The 24,667-nt window shown below is 41.3% G+C and overlaps 1 protein-coding gene across 1 annotated transcript in view; it reads right to left on the bottom strand.

The window, feature by feature from the left end:
• The window catches only part of LCT (lactase), a 37,448-nt gene extending 12,790 nt beyond the window's left edge, over positions 1-24,658 (bottom strand). The window contains exons 1-8 of the mRNA XM_048484498.1: positions 24,028-24,658; positions 22,200-22,276; positions 19,553-19,655; positions 18,733-18,811; positions 16,322-17,030; positions 13,137-13,788; positions 4,066-5,628; positions 2,350-2,618 (exon numbers count right to left, since the gene is read on the bottom strand). Of these exons, the coding sequence (XP_048340455.1) occupies positions 2,350-2,618; positions 4,066-5,628; positions 13,137-13,788; positions 16,322-17,030; positions 18,733-18,811; positions 19,553-19,655; positions 22,200-22,276; positions 24,028-24,658 (4,083 nt within the window). The remainder of the gene's footprint in view (positions 1-2,349; positions 2,619-4,065; positions 5,629-13,136; positions 13,789-16,321; positions 17,031-18,732; positions 18,812-19,552; positions 19,656-22,199; positions 22,277-24,027) is intronic.
• Positions 24,659-24,667: the final 9 nt, after the last annotated feature.

Raw genomic sequence — 24,667 nt, 5'->3', positions numbered from 1 at the left:
AACTGTTATTCTGGATCTTCTAAGAAGTCTTTACAGTCCCCTCCAGACAGTATCTTCACACTGACCGCTAGTGTGGACTAATGACTGAAGTACAAGACTAGAATCTGGGAGACCCAGCTTAACATCCCCACTCTTGCCATGGAAGTTTGCTGGGTGACTTTGGACCAAACACTCTTTCTAAGCTCAATTTATCTCACAGGTAGATTCAAATCCAACAGCACCTTAAAGACCTTCACAGGGGCATAACGAGGAAAACTGGAGCCCTGGGCAAAACCTGAGTTTGATGCCCCCCATGGGCGGCGGAAGGAGGCAGAGCTCCCCCGTCCTCCTCCCCTGGTGGCTTGTGGCTTCCCCCCTCCCTGCCAGCTGAACTTAGGCGCCCCCCTTACTGGCAAAAGGGCATGAGATGCGGGGGGTGGGGGAGGCAGTGGCGGGCAGCGGCGGCATCCAGGGGAGAGTGGCACAGTCGGTGCATCGGACAGGTGAGCGTGCACCCCTGACTGCTAGTCCTGCCATCCCACAAAGATCCATCCGAGGACGCAGCAGGGTTGACAAGAGGTGGAGTACAGGCAGCAAGGCTTGGCAGTTCAGCTCGGCTTGGCTCGATCCGTGGATCAGGCCGAGCTGAGCTGGTTTGGAGGCACTTGGAGGGCCAAGGGCCCGAGCCCGCCCCCTCCTAACTCTGCACGATCCGAACTTGCGGTAATCTCGGATGTGTTTTTATTTTGGGGTTTTTTTGCATTTCAGCCTGCAGGGGGCATATTTTTATAGATATTGGCATCAAAATTTCAGGGTATTATTGCTCAAGCCCATGAAGCCTGCTGGGTTCCACAAAAACAGCATTTTTAAAGCTAGTGACACCAAAATTTCAGGGTATCTTCAGGAGGCCATCCTGATGACACCCCCAAGTTTGGTGAAGTTTGGTTCAGGGGGGCCAAAGTTAATGGACTCTCAAAAGGAGTGCCCCATCCCCCATTGTTTCCAATGGGAGCTAATAGAAGATAGAGGCTGCCCCTTTGAGGGTCCATAACTTTAGCCCCCCTGAACCAAACTTCACCAAAATTGGGGGTGTCATCAGGACAGTCTCCTGAAGATACCCTGAAAGTTCTGTGACTGTGCCCTCAGAAATGTGCACCCCACAGGCTGCACCAGAAATTCCCCATTGACATCAATGGAAAAAAATCAATGCAGAAGTAAGATTCTTGGGCAAATTTCTGGGAGTGCTGTCAGGGGTGCAATTGTTAATCTAGTGACACCAAAATTTCAGGGTATCATCAGGAGACTGTCCTGATGACACCCCCCCCCCAAGTTTGGTGAAGGTTGTTCAGGGGGGACAAAGTTATGGACCCTCAAAGGTGCAGCCGCCATCTCCTTAGCTCTCATTGGAAACAATGGGGGATAGGGGCAACCCGTTTGGGGATCCATAACTTTGGACTCCCTGAACCAAACTGCACCAAACTTGGGAGGCATCATCAGGACAGTCTCCTTATGATACCCTGAAATTTTGGTGCTGATACCTCTAAAAATGCGCCCCGTGCAAGCTGAAATGTAAAAAAAACACCAAAAAATAAAAACGCAGGAGCATGCCCTGCAACTGGATCTTCAACATTTTCCAGATATAAGCTTTCCAGAGTCAAAACTCTCTTTGTCAGATATGAGTAGGAATGGGGATTTGAGCCTTTCTATCCCAGTCAGAAGGCAGGAGGAGAGTTGTAAAGGATGCTTGTAAAGGTACAATACACATAGTAATCAACTTGATTAAAGCTGAGGGGAAATGCTTGGGAGCAGAAAATTCGCACCTATAGTGAGATAAAAATAGTGAGATAAAAATCATCCACGTATGCGGGGGAGGGGGAGTCATATGAATAGGGACACAGTAGTCTTATCTCACTATAGATTCTAATTTTCTGCTCCCAAGCATTTATCCTCTGCTCTAATCAAGCTGATTGTACCTTTACATCCTTTACCAACATTTTTCACAACTCCCCTCCTGCTTTGCGATAAAAGCACTCAGAACCCTGTTTCTACTTGTATCTGTATTCTGTTTCTACTTGTATCATATCCTCAATATCTTGTTGGTTGCTAAGCTGCTACTGGGCTCAAATCTGACTACTGCAGACCAACACAGCTACTTCTGACGTTTACCTCACAGAGTTGTTTGTGAAGATAAAATGGAATTGAAATAATGTAAGCCACTTTGAGTCCCCATTGGAGACAAGGTGAGGTATAAATAAAGCAAGTGAATAAATAAATCTCCCCTGTACAGTTTTCATTCTTTTCTCAAAATGGCAGTTTTGAATATATTCCACAAGACAACAGATATTCTGCATGAACACATATTTTTCTAACCTGGTAGGCTGATGATGCCACGCTCCAAGAAAAGTTATTTGGAAGTTCGCCATAAAGAAATTCATCCTCTTTTGGGAATGGAATTCCATTGTTACGTATGAGTTCAGAATAGTATATGGCAGAACTTTTAGGGGTTCTTGGCCTGTTCGGATTATTAAAATCAACCTGGTGCAGCCCAAATCTTGGATCATAGCCCTTTAGCCATTCAAAAGTATCCATGAAAGACCAAGCAACATAGCCTTGAAGGTTCACTCCATCAAGTTTGTAAGCTATAACACACATACACACACAAAAATACTGCATCAGTGTAACAATAAATGGTAAGCTGTATTAAAGGGAAAAGATCCATCAATTTACCTTACATACCCACTAAATACTGATTCTAATCAGCTAATACTGATTAGAAACAGTTCATTATAATTCTTCGAAATCAGTTGTACACTATGTTAAATTAACTTTCAATTAATAATGGAGTAAATCATGTAAATAATTAAACATACACATTCCAACTCTACAAATCAATAATACTTGCAGTCGGATCCTCACTACTATTACTCAGAAGTACATCACACCAGTTTCAATGTAATGTCTGAGTAAGTTTGGATTGCAGCGTGAGATGGGCAAAACAAAAGTACTTGGCTTACCTTGTGTTTTACAACCATCCATCTCCTGAAAACAGCAAATTCTCAAATCACTGTTCTTATTAAAAACTTACACATTTGGGTACATGTGAGATTAAAAATAGAATTTAATGAGCTGGGACCCCATGCACAATAGCAGGGAAGGGGGATACAGAATTTGAACCCCATCCCCAATAATACAATCACATGAGCAGTTTTCTGCGTGTCTGGGCCTGAACGTCTGAATTTGGGGATTAGATGAGGATGCTGCTCATCTTGCCTCAAACCTTGAGCAGTGCAGTGTAAGGACTGTACTCCAGGACTGAAAGATATTTTAAGCTTTTAAGAGATTTGTCTCCTTTGCAGTTTGAAAGGTTATTTGGGGAACAATATATTTAGATCAGAAGTAGTACTTTCTCTTTACCTTAAATAACCCAGCCTTGGGATTCTTTCACCTTGAATAGGTATCAGAGCCATTAAAAACTTATGGCACTTAGACTTGATGGGTAGAATATGAATGCTATAAGAAGACCAATCCCCCTCTTCTCATCCTAAACACTTTGTGCCTCAAGGAGAGAAGTGAATATTTCTAGACTTTATTAGGCCATTAATGCTGCCCATCTTTTTTATATTTTCATCAATTTTTGATTATTTGGTTGGTGACAACTATTATTAAGTATATTGAGACTAGTTAACAACTGTAAGTTATACCTTATGGTCCTGGCCTGCATGGCCCAGCCTAGCCCGATCTCAGGAGTTAAGCAGGGTAGGCTCTGGTTAGTATTTAAATGGGGAAGCACCAAGGTCAGGAATTCTAGGATCACACTATGCAGAGGAAGGCAATCGCAAACCACCTCTGTTAATCACTTGCCTTGAAAACCCTATGGGGTCACCATAAGTCAGCTGCAACTTGACATCACTTTACACACACATGTATCTTACTGCTTCTTATAGCCACCTTTGAAAAATTAACTATTGAAAAAATATTTGACAAAATAGAAATTTATACACAATTTTTTTCTGATTACATTGGTGATCTTCAAAGCTGTCTGGCAGCTACACCTATGGAACTACTTAGTTAATAAAACAACTGTACCTTTCAAAGCTTCATCGATGTGAGTTTTATAGTAAAAGATCCTGCTGGTATCATCAACATCAGACTTAGTTTTTATCCCAACCCCATTCTCAGTAATATAAATGGGAGGATTGCCATATTCCTCTTTGATCCAGTTTAGCAGCCTCCGAAGGCCCCAGGACACTGCTTGCTGTCCTTCTATCGCTGAGGTAGGCCAAGAAGGGTCATTCTCCAACTCACATTCTTGATCATGTTCATAAGAGTATGGATTGAGCCTGGTTGTCCTGTGCTTTATAATTTTTGAGGTATAATAGTTCAGGCAGAATACGTCAGCTGTACCTCTGATATATTGTTTTTCTTCTTCTGTGAAAACGGGAAGTCGGGAAGAAGACAACTTCTGTAGATCACTCCTGTTCCCCACTTTCCACTTCATTGCCTCTGGGTAGTCGCCATTTTTAAAAATTGGGTGTGCAAACCATCCTCCTGTGAACTGCAGATAACGATCAGCTGCTTCCACATTCCGAGGATCCTGAAGTGTCTTTGGCTCAACCCAATCAATGTTGAGGCTCAAAGAAATTACACCTTTCTGACTCTCTCTGTATTTCTGATCATAGGTGTGGTAAACTCTAGCATGAGCTTTCACTATTGTATGAGTAACCTTGTAGGGTGCATAACCTGGATCATCTTTCTTGTTTGGTGGGAAGACTGCCTGTTCATAACCTAGCCATGAAATCATGGCAGGCTCATTAAATGTAATCCAGAACTTGACCCTGTCTCCAAATGTCTGAAAACAAAAGTCTGCAAAACTATCAAACAGCTCAATCAATATTGGGTTCTCCCAGCCACCAATGTCTTGCAGAGCTTGAGGCAGGTCCCAGTGGTAAAGAGTGACCATTGGTGTGATATTTGTAGCCAGCAGACCATCAATCAGCCGGTTGTAATAATCAACACCATAGCGATTTATGGAATCATTTCTTCCATTGGGAAATATTCGAGGCCATGAGAGAGAAAAGCGATAAGTGTTCACTCCTAAGGCTCTCAGTAAATAAATATCTTCATCTGCTTTGTTGTAGCTGTCACAAGCTACATCTGCTTTATCATTGTTATTAATATTCCCTGGAATATGGGAAAAGTTATCCCAGATGCTAGGGCCCTTTCCATCTGCATCCCAACCTCCTTCAATTTGGAAAGCAGAAGTAGAAACACCCCACAGAAAATTGTTTGGGAAGGTGCCGTAAAAATACAAATCTCTTTCAAAATCAGTCTGGTTTGAGAATTTTTCCCAGACGACTTTTGCTTTTGAGGGAACTTCAGAAGCTGGGAAGGTAGGTAACCTTGGTAACATGGACATGTCCTTTTTCAGTGGCTGGATATGCTTTCTTTTGAACGTAGCAGGAAATCCATTATTTTCAATAACAGTGGAAAAAAAATAGGCAGATTCTTTTGGTGTTCTTTGTCTGTTTGCATCTTCAAAATTCACATGATGGAGGCCAAACTTTTTACCATAGCCTGTTGGGCCTTCAAAACCATCGAGCAAAGATCGGGCAATATATGACTGAACATCAATGGCATCTACTTTTATAGCTGTAAGTGAAGAAAATGCAATTTAGATTCCAATAAGATGTACAAACAACTGAAGTATTTCAGAAAGTTATCACCATCTAAGGGTTGCTGGCATGAAGTTGACAACCAACAGAAGACTCATAGGATGGGGGAGGGCTCACTAGTTGTTAGTGATGCACTGACATCACTATGGGTGCAACTGGAAAGGACATCATCATGTTGATAGCAGTGTTCTAGAATTTAACCTCTGTGGGTTAACCAGGAAGTTGTGATCAAATGCTAGAATGTCACAGGTGTTACAATGATATCACTTCTGGAAGTGATGTTAATCCACTGAGGCACTGACAATAGCTCCTCCATTCTCTCCCAGCATTTTTCTCCTGCTGTCCAGTGGAATGGTCCGAGAATAGGGCTATGGTCAGCTTTAGGTTTCGGGCTTTTGTTACAATTTTGGGAATTAAATGAATTAAATAAAAAAGAATGAATTAAATAAAATGAATAAATTAAATAAAAATAAAAAGTTAGGCTTAGGAAAGGGCAAGTGTTAAGCTAAAACCCCAAATGTGAAACTGATCATAGCCCTATTCTCAGACTGTGCCCTAGAACTCAACGGAAAACTAAGGCAAGCCAGAGCTCCAAACGTCGTGTTAAGCCTAACCCTAACTTATTATTTTTATTTAATTTTTTCAATCATGAATTGTTCCCAAAATTGTAAGAAAAAATAAATTAAATAAAAATTAGAAGTCAGGGTTAGGATTAAGCAAACGGTAAGGGCTCAGGCTTGCCTTAGTGTTACGTTGAGTTCTAGGGCGCAATTGAAAAACAGCACGATGGTCAGTTTTAGGTTTCGGGTTTTTGTTACAAAATTGGGAACAATTTATGACTGAATAAATTAAATAAAAATAAAAAGTTAGAGTTGGGGTTCAAGCAAGGGCCAGGGATAAGGCAAAACCCTGAAACTGGTCATAGCCCTATTCTCGGACACCGCCAGAGAACGCAACGTAACACTCAGGCAAGACCAAGCCCCTGCCCTTGCCTTAACCCTAACCTATGATTTTTATTTAATTTATATTTTGTTACAATTTTGAGAACAATTTATTACTGAAAAAATTAAATAAAAATAATAAATTAGGGTTAGGGTTAAGGCAAGGGTAGGGGCTCGGGCTTGACTTCGTGTTACGTTGAGTTCTAGGGTGCAGTCTGATAATAGGGCTATAGTCTTGGGAAGAATTTTTGACTGAAAAAATGAATTAAAAATTAGAAGTCAGGGTTAGGGTTAAGCAAATGGTAAGGGCTCAGGCTTGCCTTAGTGCTTCGTTGAGTTCTAGGGCGCAGTTGAAAAATAGCACGATGCTCAGTTTTAGGTTTCGGGTTTTACCTACAAAATTAGAAACAATTTATGACCGAATAAATTAAAAAAAAATAAAAAGGGGTTCAAGCAAGGGCCAGGGATAAGGCAAAACCCTGAATCCTGAAACTGACCATAGCCCTATTCTCGGACAGCGCCCTAGAACTCAACATAACACTAAGGCAAGCCTGAGCCCCTGCCCTTGCCTTAACCCTAACCCTAAACTATGTTTGGCCCTAGCGGAGGGAGGAGGGGGGGTGCCATGCAAGGGAAAGGAAGTGAGGAAGGGAGGGGAGGAGTGAAGGGTGGCATGCAAGGGAGGGGAGGGAGGCCGCTCCCCTTGCCTTAACCCTAACCCTTACAACGGCGTTACGACGGCGTTACGACGACGTTACGATGGTGTTAAAACAGCGTTATACCGGTGTTACACAAACCCGAAAAGTGAAACTGACATTAGCCCTAATGTCGGACTGTGCCCTAGAACTTAACGTAACAATAAGGCAAGCCTGACCCGCTGACCTTGCCTTAACCCTAACCCTAACTTTTCATTTTTAATTAATATATTCAGTCATGAATTGTTCCCAAAATTGTAACAAAACCCCAAAACGTAAAACAGACTATAGCCCTATTCTCGGACTATGCCCTAGAACTCAACATAACAATATGGCAAGCCTGACCAGCTGCCCTTGCCTTAACCCTAACCCTTATAAGGGCGTTACAACGGATTAACAACGGCGTTACAAAAACTCGAAACATAAAACTGACCATAGCCCTATTCTCGGATTGTGGCCTAGAAGTCAATGGAACACTAAGGCAAACCTGAGCTGCTGCACTTGCCTTAACCCTAACGCTAACTTATTATTTTTATTTAATTTATTCAGTCATAAATTGTTCCCCCAAAAATGAAATAATCCGAAACCTAAAACTGACCATCAAGGTTATATTGGACTCTGCCCTAAAACTCAACATAACACTAAGGAAAGGCTAAGCCGCTCCCCTTGCCTTAACCCTAACTTTTACAGCGGCATTACAACGGCGTTACAACGGCGCTATAACGGTGTTACAACGGCGCTACAACGGCGTTACAACGGCGTTATAACAGCATTATAAAGGAGTTACAACGGCGTTACAACGGCGTTACAACGTCGCTATAACGGCGTTACAACGGCATTACAATGGCGTTACAACAGCGTTAAAATGGTGTTATAACGGCGTTTTAACGGTGTTATAACTGTGTTACAACTGCGTTACAATGGTGTTAAAATGGCGTTATACAGGTGTTACACAAACCCGAAAAGTGAAACTGACATTAGCCCTAATCTCGGACTGTGGCCTAGAACTCAACGTAACAATAAGGCAAGCCTGACCCGCTGCCCTTGCCTTAATCCTAACCCTAACTTTTTATTTTTATTTAATATATCCAGTCATGAATTGTTCCCAAAATTGTAACAAAACCCCAGAACGTAAAACAGATTATAGCCCTATTCTCGGACGGTGCCCTAAAACTCCATGTAACCGTATGGCAAGCCTGATCCCCTGCCTTTGCTTTAACCCTAACCCTTATAAGGGCGTTACAAAGGATTAACAACGGCGTTACAACAACCCGAAACATCAAACTAATAATAGCCCTAACAATGAGGCAAGCCTGACCCGCTGCCATTGCCTTAACCCTAACCCTAACTTTTTATTTTTATTTGATATATTCAGTCATGAATTGTTCCCAAAATTGTAACAAAACCTTGAAACGTAAAACAGACCATAGCCCTATTATCGGAAGGCGCCCTAAAACTCCATGTAACAGTATGGCAAGCCTGAGCCCCTGCCCTTGCCTTAACCCTAACCCTAACTTTTTATTTTTATTTAATTTATTCAGACATATATTGTTCCAAAAAAAAGGAAATAATCCGAAAACTAAAACTGACCATCAAGGTAATATCGGACTCCGTCCTAGAACTCAACATAACACTAAGGCAAGCCTTGCCTTCACCCTAACGCTTACAACGGCGTTACAACGGCATTACAACGGCGTTACAACTGTGTTTCAAAGCCGTTACAATGGTGTTAAAAAGGCGTTATACCGGTGTTACACAAACCTGAAAAGTGAAACTGACATTAGCCCTATTCTCGGACTGTGGCCTAGAAGTCAACGGAACACTAAGGCAAACCTGAGCCTCTGCACTTGCCTTAACCCTAACGCTAACTTATTATTTCTATTTAATTTATTCAGTCATAAATTGTTCCCCAAAAAAGGAAATAATCTGAAACCTAAAACTAACCATCAAGGTTATATTGGACTCCGCTCTAAAACTCAACGTAATACTAAGGCAAGGCTAAGCCGCTCCCCTTGCCTTAACCCTAACCCTTACAACGGCGTTACAACAGCGTTACAACGGCGTTATAATGGCGTTACAACAGCTTTATACCGGCATTATAATGGAGTTAAAAATGGTGTTATAACGGCGTTATAACGGTGTTACAAAGGCATTACCATGGTGTTAAAACACTTTATACCGGTGTTACACAAACCCGAAAAGTGAAACTGACATTAGCCCTAATCTCGGACTGTGCCCTAGAACTCAATGTAACAATAAGGCAAGCCTGACCCGCTGCCCTTGCCTTAACCTTAACCTTAGCCTGAACCCGAACTTTTTATTTTTATTTAATATATTCAGTCATGAATTGTTCCCAAAATTGTAACAAAACCTTGAAACGTAAAACAGACTGTAGCCCTATTATTGGACGGCGCCCTAAAACTCCATGTAACAGTACGGCAAGCCTGAGCCCCTGCCCTTGCCTTAACCCTAACCCTAACTTATTATTTTTATTTAATTTATTCAGTTATAAATTGTTCCCAAAATTGTAACAAATCCCCGAAATGTGAAACTGACCATAACCCTATTTTTGGACTGCGCTTTAGATCTCAACATAACACCAAGGCAATGCTGACCCGCTTCCCTTGCCTTAACCCTAACCGTAACTTTTTATTTTTATTTAACTTATTCTCTCAAAAATTATTCCCAAATTTGTTATAAAAGACCGGCACCTGAAACTGACCATAGCCCTATTCTTGGACAGCACCCTAGGACTCAACGTAACACTAATGCAAGCCTGAGTACCTTTCCTTAACCCTAACCTATGTTTTTAATTTAATTTATTTTTTGTTACAATTTTGAGAACAATTTATTACTGAAAAAAATTAAATAAAAATAATAAGTTAGGGTTAAGGCAAGGGCAGGGACTCGGGCTTGACTTAGTGTTACGTTGAGTTCTAGGGCCCAGTCTGATGATAGGGCTATGGTGAGTTTGAGGTTTCAGGTTTTTGTTACAATTTTGGAAAAATTTATGACTGAAAAAATGTAATAAAAATTAGAAGTTAGGGTTAGGGTTAAGCAAACGGTAAGGGCTCAGGCCTGCCTAAGTGTAAGAGTTCTAGGGCGCAGTCCGAGAATAGGCCTATGGTAAGTTTCAAATTTTGGGGTTTTGCTTTAACTTTTGCCCTTGTCTGCACCCTAACCCTAAATTTTTATTTTTATGTGATTTATTCAGTCATAAATTGTTCCCAAAATTGTAACAAAAAATAAATTAGATAAAAATAATAGGTTAGGGTTAGGGTTAAGCCAACGGCAGGGGCTCGGGCTTGCATTAGTGTTACATTGAGTTCTAGGGAGCAGTCCGAGAATAGGGCTATGGTCAGTTTTAGGTTTTGTGTTTTTGTTACAGTTTTGGGAACAATTTTGACTGAATAAATTAAATAAAAATCATAAATTAGGGTTAACGCAAGGTAAGGGGCTAATGCTTGCCTTAGTGTTATGTTGAGTTCTAGGGCACAGTCTGAGAATAGGGGTATGGTCAGTATTAGGTTTCGGGTTTTTGTCACAATTTTGGGAAGAATTTTTGACTGAATAAATTAAATAAAAATTATAAGTTAGGGTTAAGGCAAGGGCAGGGGCTCATGCTTGCCTTAGTGTTACATTAAGTTCTAGGGTGCAGTCTGAGAATAGGGCTATGGTCAGTTTTAGGTTTTGTGTTTTTGTTACAATTTTGGAACAATTTAAGATTGACTAAATAAAATAAAAATAATATGTTTGGGTTAGGGTTAACACCAGAGGAGTAGCTAGGGGAAATGGAGCCCGGGACATGATCTGAGTTTTGTGCCTCCCACCCCATAGGGGCTGCCACCCTCCCTCCCCCTATGAGCAAACAACATTTTTTTGCACCAGGTCATCTCAAAATCACCATTACATTATGGGATACCAGAACACACAAATCAGAAGACACCCAGGGCTCCCTTAGTTTAAACAACAGTGAAAGTGATGCTATTTTTGAAGAGGGGGGGAATCCTAATGTTTCACCTGCATCTGTGGCTGGTATCTTCAGAGGTGTATCACAGAGAGAAGTCTGTTATACACTGTGTCCAGACTTCTCTTATAACAGACTTCCCTCTGTGATACACCTCTGAAGATGCCAGCCATAGATGCAGGTGAAACATTCGAGACAAGATCTACCAGACCATGGTCACGCAGCCCGGAAAACCCACAACAACCAGTTGAATTCATCTGTGAAAGCCTTTGACAATACTTTAAAAAATTTTTTAATCTAGGGAGCCCAGATTCTCCCTTTAAATCCATGCAGAAGGGGGTGGATTTAAAGAGAGAACCTGGGGAAAATTTGAGGGTGCATGTCAGGGGAGCAATGTTTAAGCTAACAGTACCAACATTTTAGGCTATCTTCAGGAGACTCTCTTGATGAAACCACCCAGGCTTAGTGAAGTTTGGTTCAGGGGTCCAAAGTTATGGATCCTCAAAAGGGTGGCCCATCTACTATTAGCCCCCATTGGAAACAGTGGGGGATGGGGACACCCCTTTTGGGGGACCACAACTTTGGACCCTCTGAAGCAACCTTCAGCAAACCTGGGTGGTATCAGCAGGAGGCTCTCCAGATGAAACCACCCAGGTTTAGTGAGGTTTGGTTTAGGGAGTCCAAAGTTATGGACCCTCAAAAGGGTAGCCCATCTACCATTAGCTCCCATTGGAAACAATGGGGAATGGGGGCACCCCTTTGTGGGGTCCATAACTTTGGACTCTTTGAACCAAACTTCACCAAACTTGGCTGGTATCATCAGGAGTGTCACCTGACAATAGCCTGAAATTTTGGTGCTGCTAGCCTAAAAACAGCACCACCTGCTGGCCGACAAAGTAAAAACACTAAAAATACCCCCCAAAATTAGAAATGAGTCCAAATTTTTCTGCGCCCGAATGGTGGGCGTCCGGGACATTTGTCCACAGATGTCCCCATTGTAGCTATGCCTCTGCCACTATGTAGAGCATCCCCCACTTGATCAGCACATCTGCCCTTCAAACTTTAAAGGACTGTTAATTCCTGCGGGTGGAAGATCTGGTCTACATTGAAAATCATGGCTTTTGAAGTTTAAATGGCAGGTGCACTGTGGAACAGCTGGGGAGCATCCCTCCTGCATAGCCACTCCTGCCTCCCCATTCTGCTATCGAGAGTGTTAATACTGAAATCCAGAATTGTTTGGGGGAGGGCTGGAGTGATATTGGATATTCTCAATCCAATATGAACCCCAAAATATTAGGCATCTTTTGGGCAGGTAGCACCTGACTGCACACTGGGGCGGGTTCCAAGGTCACCCATTGAGCTTCCATGGCAGAGTTGGAAAACTAAGCCAATTCTCTCATTTCCTAGCCCAATAGTAGTCAGTATACCATGCTGACTCTGCATCTCCTAGGTATGTTGCAAGATATTGTAGCTAACAAATTTTTCCAATCATATATAATCTAGCCACATTCATCCGTCTTCATAATTGTTACTTTCATTAAATACCCTTATATAAGGGTATTAAGGGTTCAGTGCTCAAAAAAATTCAATGTGGGACAGTCACCACACACTTGTTCATGTCCTTTTCAAACAGTTATTATTTCTTATTTCTTCTGAGTACACTCTTTCCCCCCATATAATATTTGCCATGTCCTAGAGAATGACTAGAACATAGATAATCTGATGATGGGGGTGGGAGAGGGAATCATGACAACAAGCTAATTAATTACTTGACTATAATTACTTGACTATAATTACTTGACTTAATTAACCTGACTGCACAGGTTAATTTCAGTTCTGTTTCACACTTATCTGCTGCCCAAAGTCATGAAAATTTCCTTACCTTTTAAAGCCTCGTTGATATAGAGTTGAAAGTAATCCAGTCTCTTTGTATCATTAATAAAATCACCTCCCTCTCCATCAGTTGGTGCACCATTCCCTCCTATAAAAATGGGGATCCTTGACTGTGTGTATTCTTGAGACACAAAGTTCAGCAATCTCCTCAACCCCCAGGGGACTATAGAGATCCATGGAGATGCTGTCTGAGGCCAAGAAGGGTTAACATCTTGGGAAAAATCCCCAATATTCTCATAACTTGCATTGCAGCTGTGATTGTCTGAAGCATCACTGATAAGCCAGGAAGTGTAATGGGAAAGACCAAAGAAGTCAGCTGTCCCATTAATGAAGGGCTTATCCTCATCACTGAACATAGGGAGATTGGCAACTGAAGTTGAGCATTGCTGGTTCTTCTGTTGAATCTGGGATTTTAGAACATCTGGGTAATCACCATTAACAAATATAGGGTGAGCAAACCAGCCCAACATGAAATGCAAGTAGCGTTCTGCTGCTTTTACATCCTCAAGATTCCCTGGAGATTTGGGTTCAGCCCAATCAGAATTCAGCATTATTCCTACTTTCCCATGTTGTTTGGAACGATACTGGATGTTGTAAACATGCCATGTTTCAGCATGAGCCTTGAGAATAACATGAGCCACCTTTAGGAACAGAAAAGAGTGTTACTGCATTGAATATAGCCCAGAGGTAGAGTACATATTTTGCATGGAAAAGTCCCATAGACATTGCTTGAAAACTGCAATTTATCTCAGGTAGCATGGCTGGGACAAAACTTATGCTTGAGATTTTGGTAGTATTACCGGTAATAGCAGAGAAACAGAAGGATCAATGGTCTGATAGCATAAGGCAGCTACAGGACATGAACATTAGCAGCCCAAGATATTTTCTCATGAAATTCAATTATATTCAGATGATGTGTGGGTTGCTGTAGGGTTCATGGATCTGAGAGACTCTGGCCAGGACGATGTGCTAATGCACACGGAGAATAAGAGTTTGTATTAATACCTCCCTCTCTTTCTGTCCAGTAAGGAGACTCAAAGGAGCTTACAAACCCCTTCCTCTCCCCACAACAGACACCTTGTGAGGTAGGTGGGGATGAGAGAGTTCTGAAAAAACTGTGATTAGCCCAGTGTCACCCAGCAGGTGTCATGTGTTGGAGTGGGGAAACAAATCTGGTTCACCAGATAAGAGTCAGCTGCTCATGTGGAGGAATGGGGAAATCAAACATGGTTCCCCAGATCAGAGTCCACCTGCTCTTAACCACTACACCACACTGTCTCTCAGGAAAGCCTGTGGCTCAGTGGTAGTCTCTGCTTGGCATACAGAAGATCCCAGTTTCAATCCCCAGCAACTTAACAGGCAGTAGGTGGCGTGAAAGACCTCTGACTGAGAGCTGAAGAGCTACTGCCAGTCTGGTGGAATAGTGACCTTGATGGATTGGGGACATGTCTGAGGCAGCTTCATGGATGTTCATATGTGACCATATGTATGCTCTTTTTTAGTTTAAGCATTAAAACCTTTTAATGGGGTTAACAGAAGTTGCAAGGATTGATTAACTACATGTAAGAGTCTGTTACCCCAGTCAATAATTGAGACTGAGGAATGATTCCAAAGCTTTGCACCTTGGTTTTATTTCCAAACGGAGGAATATGGCCCATCCAGAAATCCCCCCTCCCATTGATCCCCACAATAGCCCACTTGAGAAGAGCTAGTGTGAAAGCAGGATTGTTATGAGTTCCAGAAGGCCACTACAGTCATCCTCCCATCACCAGGAAATGGGCGATGGGGGCGGGGGGAAGGTATGCATACTTCAGTTAGTTACAAGCAAGCACAAAGAGACAGAGCAAAGAAGGCCTCTGGCCACAGATAACAGCAGCGCCTGGTGTGACCTTGATTCCAGCCCCATGATGCCACACCCCAGTGGAGCCAGGCCTTATACTAAAGAAGTTAAAACGAAAATAACTAACAGTGCAATCCCAGGATATGTGTTTTGTCAAAACTGTGGCAAGTATGATTTCCTGATAGGCTTGCCACTGAAATTATGTATGTCAATATCCACCCCCACTATACTCTAGAATTTACAAGTACATTCTCAGTATTACAAACCTTTGACAGCTCTACACATTTCAAATAATAATTAAGACCAGAAACACAATACCACAATAAAAACCTACCTTTCTTCTTACGTTGCAAAAAAATTTGTACCGTTTCCATTGTCTTAAAGCAATCAATTATTGTACTATATTGTAGCAAGGTTTTGAAAGAAAAAAGAATGGCCAGAAATGGTACTTCTGTTAGACTCCTCACCTGCTGTTTAACATAGAGGCGTAACGTTCCTTACTCCAACCACCAGGCCGTGCTAACGAAACTTTTCAGTGATTCCTATCAGGAGTGCAAAGCTGTTTTCTCAATTAAAAAATCTTCAAAATGTCTTTGGGGGATCCTTAGCTTCTGTGGCACTCCATCATGAAAACTGAAGCTAGAAAGTTAGTAGTGCAAGGTCTATCAAGCCAGTGTGGTATTAGTGGCTGGAGTGTCAGACTAGGATGTAAAGACCCAAGTTCAAATCCCATTCTGCCATGGAAGCTTGCAGCGTGACCGTAGGCCAGTCACAAACTCTCAGCCTAGCTGAAATCACAAAAGTGTTGTGAAAATAAGGGGGAGGAGAGGAGAACAATATAAACCATGCTGTGTCCCCATCATGGAGAAAGACGAGATATAAATTAAATAAAGTCATGTGGGAAAAGTCCCTGCTATCACTACTTCCCAAGTTGGTGGTATTCCATTCCTAGGGAGGGATGATATTTGCATAGAAAGAAGCCACAACATGGACTACCAAGCAATATGCTGGAATAGCTTCCATAACATGAAAGGTAAAATTAGAATATTTCGTCTGAAATGCTATCTAGCTTTTTCATTCCCGTTACCATGGTCACGTTGGGAGTGTTTGAACTAATTTAAGTTGTAGTGCACACTTGTAAAAGGGTTGTCAATGCTATAAGTTAGAAAACAGCCATTTCCCCTCAATATCCTGTCTTGTTTCCCCACTGGCTGCTTTCATGACTTCTGCTAATCAGGTCAATGAAAGTCCTACCTGTAAAAAAAGAAGAGGCTCTGATCTTTATGGAATCATTACATCTCCTAAATTCCACCAAGCTACTGCGCTGTTGTTACCTGATAAGATGCCGTTCCTGGAGCAGCAATTCTTGGAGGATGCTGCCCGGTGCCATAGCCAGCATAGCTTATGACCCAGGGTTCATGGAAGGTAATCCAGAGTTTAACCCGATCCCCGAAAGTGTCAAAGCAGAATGACGCATAGTCTACAAAAGCACTTCTGATGCTCTCGTTTTGCCAGCCACCAAGATCTTGCAGAGCTTGTGGAAGGTCCCAGTGAAACAAAGTTACCATGGGTTCGATGTGAGAATCCAGCAGACTATCAATGAGTTTGTTGTAGTAATCTACCCCTTTAGGATTTAAGCTGTTTCTGTTCCCATTGGGAAAGATCCTAGGCCATGATAGAGAAAATTTATAGATATTTGTACGAAGGCCTCTGAGCAGGTAGACATCGTATTCTATCTTGTGGTAGCTATCGCATGCAACATTGGCTGTTTGATTCATGTATACGTAGCCTTGATGCCCAAATCTGTCCCAAATACTCTCTCCTTTTCCGTCCTCTTCCCAGCCTCCTTCAACATTAAAGGATGCAGTTGATGTACCCCAAAGGAAATTATCTGGAAAAACATCATACAAAAAGGAATCTCTCTCCAACTCAGACTGATTAGCAAACTGTTCCCAAGCTTTTTGATAGGATGAATGATGGGTGATGGCAGGCATTGGGGTCTCCTTTGGCTTCTGTGGATTGGCTAAATTTTCTGTGTAGGCGCTAAAGAAGGAAAAAATGGTATGAATATATGTAAATTAAAACTTGTAATAGTTAAATTTCTGTTTATGCCCAAAAAGTAGGACCACATCTGTGACATTAGAGTGTGAGATGAAATTTTGATTGTTGACAAATATTGTCAAATTGTTTCAAATATTTTGAATTCATCTATTCAACTGCATTCTGCTGTCTAGCAAATGAAACAGAACTTATGAAATCTGCTAGTTCAAAACTTTTTTGTAGAACTCATTAACTAACTCTTAAATGTGTATATGAATGTCACTGTTACCCAAATGCACAATTTAGTCCTTGGACTCAACAGGATATCCCAAATCTGTAATGAAATGACCAAATAAATAGCTTAGATTTACCATAAAATGCCAGCACACTGTTGGACTAGCAGGTTTTGAGCAATTCTATGTTATATAAATGTTTACAAGGCACTTTCTTTCAGAACATGAACAATCGAATTGTCTGGATCAAGCCACCTTATGAGGCAAACTGTATATGAGTAGGTGATACAGCCACTATGGTTCCTTTTGCACATGTAGAATAAAGCACTTTCAATCCACTTTCACAATTGTTTGCAGGTGGATTTTGCTATTTCACACAGTAAAATCCAGCTGCAAAGTGCACTGAAAGTAGATTGAAAGTGCATTATTCTGCATGGGCAGAAGGGGTCTGGACCAGAGGAGACTGGACCTGGCTGTACAAACCCCAGTTCATACACTATCATGGCAACATGACATCTACCAAAAATTGTTCTGCCGTGGTCTAGCTCCAGGTTTTCTCAATGACACCAGTCCTCATCCTAATCAAGTTGTTACTTCCAACACAAATGCTAAGTGGGAAGAGAGATGGAGAGGGATGCTAGTATGGTGAATAACAATGGCTTGGTTCAAACATAGTGATAAATCATAGTTTGTCATTCTATGAATGATCCTATGAATGATTCTTTAGAGATTCTTCACTCATGAACTCCTTCCCTTTTATCTTCATGGATGGTTAAACAAAAGAAAAAAAGAAAAAAATGTTCCACTTCTGTAGCAAACCACTGTTGACTGTTGCCAAATTCCAAACAAAGCTTATTGTCTTTCCTCTAAACTAGAATTTAAAATCACACCTTCTTGCATTGGAAGCAAGAGAACAAGCTGTGATTTGATAAATAATGGTTTGCCCCAAAAATGGAAGATACTTTAAGATCTGCTTGAGTTAAACTTTAGAGGTGGAGGTTGGAGGCAAGTTCAAGGATCCATTACCGGTATGTTCATTCATATAAGCCAAATCATGGTAACATATGTACACACTAGGCCCAGGAAAGCCTGAATTCTCAGTCCCTGATAATGTTGTAAATTATAATAAATGATCATAGAGAATGTAACTAACTGATTTTAAATGCCACAATGTCTGTTTAGAAAGAGTTTGAGATCATCAATTGACGAGCTCATACATTCTATAGAAGCAATATCAGTAATTTGTGGGAAACCAAACTTTTTCAAATAATACAAAATAGCTGTTTGTCTGAACTATTTGACCATCTATGGTTTCCAAAAAATAAAAAAACCCACTGCCCATTCCTACCGTACAATCCTGAGCATACATTCACAAGAGTAAGTTCTAGGATCTTCAACTATATTAACAACCAAGTATCAGCTGTAGTTGCAACTGCACAAATTTTAACAAATCAAATAATCCAGCAATATACCGAGCTGTGTCAATGGAAGAACTGTCCAGTAAGTTCTGTACGTCATATCCTGTTGCCAATACTTGACCTTCATTGATGGCTGAAAGATACATTAAAAAAATCAGTGTAGTTGAAAGATATGAAATTTAGCCAACTACATAGAGTCCTGTTTTGCAGCTCTGAAGCCTTTTCTTTCACATTTTCCCTAGGAATTCTGAAACAGATTTCCCATGGTTCAACTAAAAAGTTCCAAAGGAAGACTCTAGAACAGTGGTGGCGAACCTATGGCTCAGGTGCCAGAGGTGGCACTCAGAGCCCTTTCTGTGGGCACATGTGCACGAGTTCATCATCTAGGCTAGCCTGGGCACGATCCTTTACCTGGGAGTAAGCTCGGTTGCTGGCAATGGGGCTTGCTTCTGAGTAAACCCTCCTAGGGTCGTGATTCACCCATTCGAAGCATTGCACGGTTGCTTCACCAAGCTTACTCCCAAGTAACGTGCGCCTCTCAGATCCAACCATTTTTTCTAAACCAAAACCTCAGTATTCAGGTTAAATTGCCGTGTTGGCACTTTGCGATAAATAAGTGGGTTTTGAGTTGCAATTTGGGCACTCGGTCTCGAAAAGGTTCGCCATCACTGCTCTAGAATCAATTCCTATGCAGACTGACAGCTGTAAGCTTTGTTTGTCTTGAACTCTTTGTTGTGTTTTAATAAAATTCCACCTCTGTTGAAATCAGAAGCAGGTCTCTCTTTAATGGAGCCAGCCGATGGGCCTTATTGCCCTTATTGTAGTTCAAGTCCCTAACTTAAGATCACAGTTCCTCTGATCAGAAGGCACTCACCATTAAAGATGGAAGCCACTGTTACAAATGGATCTTCTTGCATGGAAGAACATTCATGGAAATTTAAAGTGAAGAGCCACACTTCCATATTTTTCTTTACATGCTAGAAATTTAAAAAAATTCAGCTATTTAAATGTTATCATCATCAGTGCCATATTCAATTTCAATTTCAAGTACCTTTAATGGCATATAAATAGTTTAACATTAACATTGCAAGATAACAACAGCCTCTACAACTTCTGACGAGTTAAAATAACACCATTTAAAAATTTAGCCACCGCTTCCAACAGCTCGTAATTGTGGCTGTTTAAAAGATATATAACCTTCTGTTTATCCGTAATGCCTTCACTTCCAGGAAGGGGATTATGTGCTTCTTCCTATCTATCTCATAAAAAGGGCAATTCAATAGCATATGAGATACTGTTTCCACAGAACCCATGCCACACGGGCATTTCCTTTCTTTATGTGGAATTCCAAGGTGGCGTCCAAAGCTAAAGGAAGAAGGCAGGGCATTACGCCTAGCTAAGGTGATTGCTCTACGCCACCGGGCCTCAACCAGGAGATAAAGGTACTGGGCTACAATTAATCCATCCACGGGTATTCCCAGAGGGATCAGGGAACAGGTTTTATTAGCTTCCTCTAGCATCTGTTGGAACTCTCTAACAAAAAGTGCCATATATTCTTAGCATCTGTAAAATACAGCCGATATCTGTAATAAAACTAGAGAAACCATGGCTTGAGGTTATCAGATCCAAAATACTGCTGTACCGGCAGGGATGTTTTGGTAGATACAGACTGGCAATCAGGGTGACCAAAGCTGCTTCTACCAAAATGCTTTTCCCCAGCATAAGTAAAATACATGCAAGCATTGTCCTCCTTTAAGTCTTTCTGGGCAATCTGGAAGTAGATTCCAAAAGGCAAGCTTATCCTCCCGCACATTTAAAAAGTGTGAAATCACCACCAGAGTTAATCACTGTGAGATCATTAGGGCTTGGAGATTCCCTAGCATACTGTATCAGCATCTCTATACATCCTCTTCCTATTCCTGGGGCAGATACCCCAAGTGATCAAGTTAAGCATTAAGCAAAGTACAAGATGTGGGAATATTTTAGGGTTCCCCTCCTATTTATCACTTTGGCCCCTTCCTCATGGGCCAGTAAACATGGGTGGAGGACATTAAATAACCCTTTGGGGAGGGGGGACTTCACATAGATCCTGCCCCCAAAATGAGTCTGCCCTGTGTTATTTCTTCCAACCTGTTTTTTTAAAAAATTGCTAAGCAAGCTATCCTTTTAAAAAATCTCGGGTTGGTGTTGCTCCTGGGCGAGCAGCCAGGCAGGAGGCGCTTTATTTGCCTCCCTTGTACCCTGTCCCCCATGGTCAGGGAGAAGCTGCCTGCCATTGCCTGGCCATTGCAGGGAGGCCCCTTTGTGGCTTGCATCTGCATAGCTATGCATGTGTGGCAGGTAATTTTTTTTAAAAAAGAGATGCATCTCCATGCAAAGGCGTGACAGCAACGGGATTATTTCCATGGGCTCCAATCACTGCCTGCACAGATGCACGTGAATGTGAAAACAGGAAAACATCTGCAACAGTTGCTGTGTGGAAGAGGCCTATGATTGCAAAGAGGAGTGGACAGAAACATAGCAGGTCAAATTACATGCAGTGATCAAGCACACTGATGGACTTGCTTACACTTGTGCATTTCTTAGAATTCATTACTACATCTAACACTCAACCGCACTAGCCATTTCTTAAGGTTGTTCTCTGCAGACAGGGATACCACCAGAAGTCTATACAATGCAATTGGCAAAAGCATGCAGTGTTGTATTCACCACAATAAATTATCACTTCCACCATCCTTTGGCATGCTTGTTAAATCCCCCCCCATCATTTTTTTCCCTTTTGAGACTTTAAACATTACAACTGAGAAAATATCTTTAATAATAAATGCCCTAAATTCAAACAGTCTGGATTTGCATAACACACCACATTAAAAAATCTAGAGAAAGTTGTGAAGTAACAGTTGTTCAGAATTACCTGTAATTCATCCAGCATCTTTTGGAAGTGTACTTCTCTCTTACAGTTGTACTGGAGATTGAGAGAGAGAAAATCTACACTATCCTGGAAACAAGACAAAATGTAACACAAAGTATTTACAATACAGAAAGATTCGCAATTCCACAAAATAATGTATGCCATATTTCAAATTGTGCTGACCTGTCTGACTTGTTCCCACACCAATCCTAGCCCTCCCAGTTGTATACAAAAGGAAGAAAATAAATGACTTTTCCATCTGCACAATTCCAAACAGTTAACAAGTTAGTTGTCTCTTAGACATACAGGTAAGGTCTGGTCTTCTGTTAGAGGGTGCAGACAATAAAACTCTCCAGATAAATGCTTTAATCTCATATTAAAACCAAGGAGACTAAAACTATTGGTTTGAAAATCATAACTTCATTATTTTAAACTAGTTAAACTAGTTTTAAATATCCCTTTATTGGGAGAGACGGACCCCCCAACTACTAGGAAAAATAGTAGATTTTTAGCTGAAATGTTCAGTTGTTGCCCTTATCAACTGGAAGGTTCTACTTTGATTTATCTAAATTGCAAGTAGAAAGAATGTCAGGAAAATAAAACGCATCACCAAAATTGAAGCTAAGAAAGAATGTGGTAGCACCAGGCCAGCATCGCTAAAATCTAGAGCAATGGACACTTTTCCACCTAGAAGACAAGAAGAAATCACATAATTATAATTTAAACTTATTTATCATGGTTGGAAGAACGCTCACAGCTCTCTCTGTAAGGGGTGTAGTTGAACACGTAATGTACATCACAGGTCATTTTGCATGTTGACCGTGAATGCACACATTGTCTGCCCGTGAAGAGTTTTGTATTTATTGCCTAGTCAGTATGTGTATTCTCATTCACCCAAGGCCTGTTGGAAACTACCTCAACTTTGTATGCGTATTCTCATTGACCCAAGACCTGTTGGAGACTACCTCAAGTCCCCAAGTTGAGGAAGTAAAGAAATAGCGGAAGCAGAAATATCAGAAAAAATGGTGGGAAGTCTAGGGACAGAGAGGTTAACTGGGTGTGAAGAACATTCATGTGGTACAGAAAGGCTTGATGAGATCCAGGAAATGGTAGGACTGCAGAATGCCAGGTCATTTAAGGGCTTCAATGGAGAAAAGGAGAATTCCTTTGGAAAGAACACTGAAGGAAAGATTAAAGTGCTAGGAAGAAAATAAGCTGAAGATAGAATTGTGGAAGCTTAAGATGTTAAGGGTCTCTTCACACAGATTCCCCATGTTTTGTGTGTTGAACTGCAGTGGTTATTCTTTATCACACATGGTTTCCACATCATTTCTATGTGTTTTTTCAAACCACCTGTGATCTGATTTGAGCAACCACAGAGGAGCAATGTAGAAAACTTGGAAAAATAACAAAAGGGAAAAAGATGTCATGAGAAACCTGGAATTAAAAATACTATAGTTCTGCAACTAAAACCGCAGGTGTCTGGTGTGAAAAGACCCTGAAGTGAGCTGCATGGGAAAGGATAATAGACTGAAAGGCAACCAACAGAGCTGAAGAGAATGAAAACAGAGCCTCCACTGGATTTGGGGAGTAAGAGATTGTTACATATTTCGATTAAGGTACTTTCTCTGGAGTACAGGCGCCAGATTGTATGAGGTCAGAAAAGTTGAAGAAAAGTCAAGGTTATGGAATCAAGAAAGCAAAATGTAAATAGTATCGTAGTTGGATAGGAGGGCAAAACAATTGGCATAAACTCACCAGAAAAAATGCTTTGAGAAGGGAAGAAATCGTGGTGTGTTTGAATGAAAAAAAAAAGGTGCGAGAACTCTATGAGAGGTTTCATGATATGTTGGAGAGGAAGGATAAAATGGTGTAGGATTTGACCACTAGAAATTGGGAAGAGAGGGCATATGGAAAGATAGACAAATATCTCAGTTCTTCCCTTGTGTTTCCATCATACTGGTATTTGGCTTTCCCCAACTCATGACTAGCCTTCTGAAAAGGTCTGGGGTTATACATTTGTAATATTTCAATTGGTACAAAATCAAATTATGCTAGTGCTGTTTTTAAATTTATATGTGAATTACTTAGGTGGCAGTTGTAACTGATGTTCATTCAAAGGAGGTTGATGGAGTGGGAACCCCTGTCAAGAGCAGCTGACATATGCTGGGACTTTATTTCTTCTTTGTGATGTTCTTTGCATATTCTCTGCTCATAAATAATCCTCCTCCGTGTGTATTAATATTCAGGTTGAACCTTTTTGGTGCCTTCATGCAGAACACATATATACCAGTAGTTATGTGCTCTCACAACCTTCTACAACCCCTTCTTTTTTTATGTACCCCCCGCCCCCCCATGAGGAAAAGTTCTCTCAAGTTCCACCTTGGTCATTATGGCTTTCACCCATTCACCTTAGAACAAATATCCCATTCATTTACCTTCTGAAGAGTATTTTTCATGGTAGATTTTATAAGCTCTCCTGTGAGCTGAAGCTAGGGTCTGCAGAGATGGGGAAACTAGGTTATCATAAGGCAATTCCTCTGCAGTCTGAGGCAGGTTGCTAAAAGTGAGCCAGATGTCAACCAAATCACCAAAAGTTCCAAAGGCAAACTCTGCATATTCCGCAAAAAGATCAGTGAAAGTCCATGATTGATCCAAAAATTCTGGCACATGCTTCTGATGGAGAATTAAAACTGATTTAAGATTTGCCGCTCTCAGGGTTCCAAAAAGTTGTCTGTAGCACTCAACGTTAGTCTTATTTGGGTTCCTGGCATTCCCCTCTGGGAGGATATGAGTCCATGGTAAGAAGATCTTAAAGTGAGTCACATCACTTGCATAGAGTTGGGCAAAGTAAGTAGACAGGGAAGAGAGGGTAGACCAGCGGCAAAGATACTGAGCTTGTGCCAAGGTTGGCTCTCCAACATGTTCATTTCCAAAGTGTAAATTACTTACTAGTTCATCCGTCAGAGGTCCAGCCAGAGAAACAAACCTCTCTGCAAGTTTCCAGTCTTCCCCCAGACAGCGCAAGGGAAGCAGAACAAGCAAAAACACTTTCCAAGCTAACTCCATGCCTCCTAA

The sequence above is a fragment of the Sphaerodactylus townsendi genome, linkage group LG02 (assembly GCF_021028975.2).
Source record: "Sphaerodactylus townsendi isolate TG3544 linkage group LG02, MPM_Stown_v2.3, whole genome shotgun sequence".
Taxonomy (NCBI): domain Eukaryota; kingdom Metazoa; phylum Chordata; class Lepidosauria; order Squamata; family Sphaerodactylidae; genus Sphaerodactylus; species Sphaerodactylus townsendi.
This window is presented reverse-complemented; position numbering and strand designations above follow the sequence as displayed.